General features: G+C 43.9%; 1 protein-coding gene across 2 annotated transcripts in view; it reads left to right on the forward strand.

Moving 5' to 3' along the window:
- BPHL (biphenyl hydrolase like) overlaps window positions 1–7,492 on the forward strand; it is a 36,561-nt gene that overhangs the window by 7,122 nt on the left and 21,947 nt on the right. For both annotated transcript variants that reach the window (XM_032424751.1, XM_032424752.1), the window contains exons 3-4: window positions 2,111–2,277; window positions 4,348–4,501. In XM_032424751.1, the coding sequence (XP_032280642.1) occupies window positions 2,111–2,277; window positions 4,348–4,501 (321 nt within the window). The remainder of the gene's footprint in view (window positions 1–2,110; window positions 2,278–4,347; window positions 4,502–7,492) is intronic.

Consider the following 7,492-nt stretch of genomic DNA (forward strand, 5'->3'; position numbering starts at 1 on the left):
GGCAGAAGGATAGATAAAGGCAGGAGACGAGCTACTGACCAACCATCCCAGTGTGCCTGGAATTGAGGGGTTCCAGGATGCAAGACTTCCAGTGCTGGAAGATGGATTGATCACCCTGTTGCAGTTGATTACATGCTCAATTAAAATACGAGCTAAGAACAAGACTTAATTTAAAGCCTTTTTGGAAGTCAAAATTAGATTGGCATGAATGGAGCATAGTAAAGCCGACTGGATCCCAATTTTATCTTTCAGATAAGTAATTTACATGTAGACAGCCCAGGGCAATAATGTCCAGTGATCCCAGGACACTCAAATTTGGTTTTAAGGATTTTAGTATTGTTTTAATTTAGTTAAATAATACCAATATATACTATTTCCTTATGATTTTTTTTCTTCTAAAAGTAAAATGCTAAAATGCCTTTCCAAACTTATATACACATATATATGTGTGTGTGTGTGTAAAAAACATATATATGTGCAAAAAACATATATATACAATATATATATTACACATTATATACACATATATATAAGTTTTTTTAAGTAGGCTCCATGCCCAGCGTGGAACCCAGCACGGGACTCGATCTCACAACCCTGAGGTCAAGACCTGAGCTGAGGGATGCCTGAGTGGCTCAGTCGGTTAAGCAGCTGCCTTTGGCTCAGGTCATGATCCTGGAGTCCTGGGATCAAGCCCCGCATCGGGCTCCCTGCTCGGCAGGGAGTCTGCTTCTTCCTGTGACCCATCCCCATCTCATGCTCTCATTCTCTCTCTCAAATAAATAAATAAAGTCTTAAAAAAAAAAAAAAAAGACCTGAGCTGAGATCCAGAGTTGGATGCTAAACTAACTGAACCACCTGGGCACCCCTCCATTTATATTTTTGCCTTAGGTTTTCTGAATGATTTACCTGATGGTGAGAAAGGTAGATCTTCCCAGGAAGAATGGTGGTCCTTGATAATGTTAAATGATCCTGTACCATCTTAAAAAACATTTTGTAATAATAGCTAGTTTATCAAGCAAGATGTTTAGGTGGCCTGAGCTACAAGCCCTTAGAAACTAAGCGGACTTTAAAAACTAAATGCGGACTTGCTCCTGGACTGGGCTCCTTGAGAGTCTGGCCTTCCGGGCCACATGCAGTAGGTGTGTGCGCACAGTGGCCGTGACCTCGTGGGCAGGCTGGGAACTGCCAGTCAGTTCCACTACAGGCTCAAGAATGTGGTTCTGCTTGTTACCATGCTGCTGTTTGAAACAAGCTAATCTGATTTCTTCCCTCCACACCGTGCCCTCCCCCTCATTTTAGAGTTTTAGTTGAGTGTTCTGGTGTTCACTTATAACCAGAAAATAAAATCTCCAGGGCTGTTCACATTAGCCTAGTAGAAAACACCTGGGAATTTGGGGCACCTGGGTGGCTCAGTTGTTAAGCATCTGCCTTCGGCTCAGGTCATGATCCCAGGGTCCTGGGATCGAGCCCCGCATCGAGCCCCGCATCGGGCTCCCTGCTCAGCAGGAAGCCTTCTTCTCCCTCTCCCGCTGTCCCTGCTTGTGTTCCCTCTCTCGCTGTGTCTCTCTCTGTCAAATAAATAAGTAAAACCTTAAAGACAAAAAAAAAAAAACACCTGGGAATTTAGAATTCTACTTTGAATAACTTGGACCAAATCTCATAAATTTGTTGACAGATAATATTGAGATATCTCTCATTTGTAACAGTCACTTTTTAGAAAGAAAGAAAAAATCACCCAGAAACATATCATATCAGTAAGTCAATTTCTATGCAGTTTCATGAATTCCTTTTTTTAAATTAAAAGAAAATTTTTTTAAGGAAGATTAACTGGGAAAGTATCAAAAGTAGTAATACAGGACCAAATGAATCCTCAAAGTAGCCACTAGGAGGAGACAAAAGGCAGGTCTGAACACCAGGAAAGGAAGTCAGCCTCCCGGTAAATGGATTTTATTTATCATCACAAGGCTACTTTGCTGACTGCATCCTGCTGTCTAACTTCGAGTAGAAACTAGTTAGTTTGTTTTAAAATTGTAGTTGTTTCTGCTTTTACTGTAATTTGCTTGAAATAATGAAATCATTCACCTGAGGGTAACTGAGTGGCTTTTTTTAGGAAGTGGAGAGACTGATTTTGGACCCCAGATTAAGAACCTAAATAAGAAGCTCTTCACAGTGGTTGCGTGGGATCCTCGAGGGTATGGACACTCCAGACCCCCAGATCGAGATTTTCCAGTGGACTTTTTTGAAAGGGATGCAAAAGATGCTGTTGATTTGATGAAGGTGGGTCTCTTAGGGAAGAGCCCAGAGAAGGGAGGATGGCTGGGCCTGTCTTCATCTATTTTGTTTTTGTGTTTTTTTATTTCTTTAAGGGTAATACTGTGTAATTCCTACAGACAATTCAGGGAGTTCAAATAGGTATGAATTAGGAAGTAGAAATATCTCACAATCCAACTATTTAGAGATACTGCTGCTATGACTTTGAGACTCTGCCTTCCCAGCCCATCTTTTTTTTTTTTTTTCCAATTTAGTTAACATATAGTGTATTATTAGTTTCAGGGGTAGAATTTAGTGATTCATCAGTTGCATATAACACCCAGTGCTCATTACATCAAATGCTCTCCTTAATGCCCATCACCCAGTTACCTTATCCCCCCACCCACCTCCCCTCCAGCAACCCTCAGTTTGTTTCCTAGAGTTAACATCTCTTATGGTTTGCTTCCCTCTCTGCTTTCATCTTATTTTATTTTTCCTTCCCTTCGCCTATGTTGATCTGTTTTGTTTCTTAACTTCCACATATGAGTGAGATCATATGGTATTTGTCTTTCTCTGACTTACTTCACTTCGCATAATACCCTCTAGTTTCATCCATGTCATTGCAAATGGCAAGATTTCATTATTTTTGATGGCTGAGTGATCTTTCATTGTATATTTAGGCCACATCTTCTTTATCCATTCATCCATTGATAGACATCTGGGTTCTTTTCATATTTTGGCAATTGTGGACATTGCTGCTATAAACATTGGGGTGCATGTGCCCCTTTGAATCACTATGTTTGTATCCTTTAGATAAATACCTAGTAGTGCAATTGCTGGATGGTAGGGTAGTTCTATTTTTAACTTTTTGAGGAACCTCCATACTTTTTTCCGGAGTGGCTGCACCAGCTTGCATTCCCACCAACAGTGCAAGAGGGTTCCCCTCCAGCCAATCTTATTTCATATATAAATACACAGTTTTGTATTGATGGCATCATACTTATACATAATGTTTTTCCAAACTACTGTTCTTTGAACAATTTGTCAAGGAGATACTTCCATGTTAATAAATAATAAGTTTATGTAAGTCTTAAAATAGTCACACAGTATTCCATTGTAGGGATGTACTGTTTTATTTCACCTCTCTCTAATGGTAGATAATCAAATTTTTAAGTTGCCTTTTTTTGTTATTAGAAATAGCAGTGCAGTGAACATTGTTTTGTCCATGGACATTTTAGTTCTTTTATAAACAGTGTTGGTGTGGACACCCCTGGACCTGTCTCCTGATGCACAGGTGCAGGAGTTCCATACATATCTAGGGGATGTTGCTGGGTTATAGAAGATGCAAATGTTCCTTTTACAAGATAGTGCCAAATTATTATCCATGCTACTTACAGCCATGTATAGTCCCATCAGTATCTTGAACTGATATTTGTTAAATCTTTCAAATTCCAGGTCATTCTGTTTTTACTTCTAGGCAGCATCTCTCCGATGTCATCTTTGTTCAGTTTCCCTAACATGTTTTCAGAGCCTGGTTGATTTAAGGACTAACATAACCTCCCCGTGACACCATTCTCCTCCAGCCCGTTCTTCCCACAGTTGCAGTCAGTGGTTTTATCAGATGTGGTGACTTCATTCCATCCAGTAAATATCAAGTTTCCCTCTCTAATCTGCATTACTATTCTCAAAGCCTTCGCTCAGGCGTGGGTGTGCATGCACATGTTACTTGTCATTTCCAAGGACAGCTGATCGCCACTGTTTCCAGAGTCTGTCCAACCAGAAGATGTAGTTCCCTCATTAATTCAAAACAATACTAGATACTTAGGGTTTTTTTTTTTAATTCAATTTAATGAACATATACTGCATTATTAGTTTCAGAGGTACTTAGGATTTTACGACACTTAGATTTACACCAAAACTAATGGAGAAAAAAACATTTGCGTCATCAAATGGTGGATTCTAGGATTTTTCTTTAATTACCAACAACTGCTCCAAACCTCACAGCTGTATTGATTTTGACAACTGTCAGTTATGGGATTCTTTTAGCAGAGAGGAGCAATCAGCTGTGCTATGTGCATTTCACTGTATTCCTCGCAGACGCTGAAGTTTAAGAAGGTGTCCCTGCTGGGCTGGAGTGATGGCGGCATTACATCTCTTATTGCAGCTGCAAAATATCCATCGTTCATCAACAAGATGGTGATCTGGGGAGCCAATGCCTACGTGACTGATGAAGATGAGAAGATTTATCAGGGTAGGTCTCACGAATCGGAGATGTCATGACAAGTGGTACCTTTGCTCTCCCCTTCTCAGGACTTGCTTCGATCCGTATTGACAAATTCTGTCTCGTCTGCTTCCAGTTCTCAGCTCTGAGGTAGGAAAAGCCATGAGTTCTCAGAAAAGTCCTACAGTTTAACCAGCCTGTTTTAACGCTTTCTGTTTGCAGGAGCGACACCTTCGTGACTCAGGAAAAGGTCCTAGAAAATCCGCGTTCACATTTCCGACTACTGATAGTGAACTTCAAGGAGGGAGGGCTTGATGGAAAGTGTTTTTCATAACCTCTTTTTAAATTATGGGAGCGTAAAAAGGAATATTGTATTGAAACCTTATATTTTGATAAAGAAATTCTGTGCTGTTCACATTTCATAAGGTTGTCCTTGAAGCTTATCTTTGAAGGTTTTAGAGGCAGAAGAACAGGGACCGGCACACTTAGAGCCTGTGGGCCAAATCCAGCCCATCTGTTTTTGTAAGGCCAGGCACAGATGGAGAAGGCCAGCAGCGGCAGGCCTAGAGATCAAGCAGGGCGCCCCCTCCGTCCCCGTTTCCTCCTCTGTGCCCAGAGTTGCTGCCCAGGGCCTGTGCTGGTAGCAGCTTACACACTGGTGACTGCTGGCTCTTCCCAGGCGCCCAGCTATAGGATTGCAGGTAGCAACTCAGGACTCGCTTAGCCTCCAGCAAGCTGACCAAATTGAAACTGCTTGGCTCTCGGGAGGAGAGGAGGACACATCGGGATCTGGGGGTGTGGCAAAAAGCAAAACTGCCCTGGGGTACCCCCCCCACCACCATCTGCCGGCCTGACCCACCAGGACCCTCTTCTTCAGTCTGGTGGCTTTTGATCTCAAGTATGTCTCTCCTGGATCCCAGATGGCCTGGTCCAGGCAGTTGGGGTCAAGCGGGTCAGAAGTCTCTCACCGTAAATCTACCTACCTAATACCTTTGATTTGCCTCTTGGCTCGCCAAGCCAAAAATACTCTCTGGCTCTTGACAGAAAACATTTGCAGACCCGGGCACTAGAATATGACAAGTCTAGTTTTATTCAGCTGGTTCTGCAATTCACCTGATTTAAGTAAGCCACTAAATGGCAGTGTTCTGTTGTAGAATCTTAGTTCTTTGCACTGTTTGGGAAAGGACAATGAACCTCTTAAATGATGAGTCTGAGGCAGTCACCCATCCTAATCGGTACTCCTGCTTGTCCTTATTGTATCCGTACCAGGTTCACAGGAAAGAAAATACTGTAAATGGAATGGAAATGCCTGTGACAATGCCTGCCCTCTCTGTCTGATAATTTCAATGTCTGGGTCATCTTAGGGTCAGCATTTGCTGGTTGTCTTTTCCCTTGAGAATTGGTCAGATCTGCCTGTTTGGGGATTGTAGAGTTTTTTCATTTATTTATTTGTTGGTTTTATATGTTGGTTAATTTGGGATTGTTTTTATTGTGCTATGTTGTGAGACTCAGTATCCTGTTAAAACTCTGAGGAATGTTGTTTTTTTTTTTTCTTGGCATGCCATCGGCCTGGTTAGGTTCACACTGTAAATTCTGTTTGGCCTTCTGTGGGCTCTAGTTCCAGCATTGGGTCCATTCTCAAAGCCTGTGCTATGCTTCTTCATGTCTGCCCCACACAAACCCCACTCAGGCTATGCTGGGATGTAGGTGGTGGTTTATATGGTAGTTCAGTTCTTGATGCTTATGCTGTGTGCTTTTTTGGATCTTCCCCATGCATGGAGAGCTCAGGGGTGATCCCAGGACTTGAATCATTTCATTAGTTCATATGCAGAATTACGGACCCCCTTCAAAGCTCCTATGACCAGAAACAGCTTTCTCTCAGAAAGACAGGTTTCAGCAACCCCCCCCCCCCACCCCCCGCTGTTGTGCTTCGTGCAACTGGAGCCATCTTTAGGGCAAAGCAGCCAGAGAAAAGAGATGGAAGAATTAACAGGGATTTCGCCTACAATCTTCAGACACTAGGGGCCCCTTTTTCTGGTACCTTCGGTCAGAAAGCTAGCCTTCTCTTGGGGTTTTAGGGACTGTCTGCCGCTGGACTAGTAGTGCAGGCCCATGGCTGTGCACCTTCACAACATGGACTACGGTAGGGAGAAAGAGAGAGAGAGAAACAGCCTTCCTCAAGCAGGGCAGCCTGGTCCAGGTCCTCTGGCTAACTCTAGGGTCTTCTCCTGAAGTTTCCACTTTCCGCATCCCCCAACCACATGTGTGATCCACCCCCCACTCCGTGTTTCAAAATTGGGACTCCTAGGAAGACAAGGGAAATAAGAAACTCATCCCCTTTCTGAGTCATTATTCAAGGTTTGACTGTTCAGCCTCCTGCTCTTATACCTTGGCAGGTAGTTGCTCCTTGTTCCGTCTGGAGTTCAGCTATGATCCATGGTGGTGGTGGGGCGGGGCTCACGCCAGCTTAGCCAGCACCCACGCCCAAGAGATACTGGGTACTCACTAGAGCAGACGTCTCACAGCTTCTGCTATGACTAGGGGGTGATGTTCTCTAAACTACTCTTCAGCCAGGCTCCTCCTGAGCCCCAGAGCCAGATTTCTATCTACCAGGTGAGCACCTTCCTCTGGATAGCCCGTAAGTCTGTCAAAACTAGTACGTCTGCATTGAACTCATTACCTCATAACTCTTCCCACAGCCCAGCCCGTAATCTCTGTCTCAGTGAGTGGGGCGCGGGCCACCTGGGAGGCCTCCAGGGCCGACCTCTAAAGATAACCCCTTCTCTCTTCCCGCCCACCGTTTTTCCTGCTTCGGACCCTTGGCCTCTGACGGCACTTGGTCTTGCACGAAAGAGTTTCCTCACTAAGGCAAAAACCTGGTCACCGGATTCTGTGACTTACAATCCTTCAGTGACTTCAGTGACCTCCAAGCACCTGGGCCCGGCCCACCCTGAAGCCAGCTGTGCCTTCCCCCTCGGCCTCCGTGAGCCAACCTCCGCGCCTCCATGCGCCTTCCTCCCG

Source organism: Phoca vitulina, unplaced genomic scaffold (genome assembly GCF_004348235.1).
Source record: "Phoca vitulina isolate PV1807 unplaced genomic scaffold, GSC_HSeal_1.0 scaffold31, whole genome shotgun sequence".
Lineage (NCBI taxonomy): Eukaryota > Metazoa > Chordata > Mammalia > Carnivora > Phocidae > Phoca > Phoca vitulina.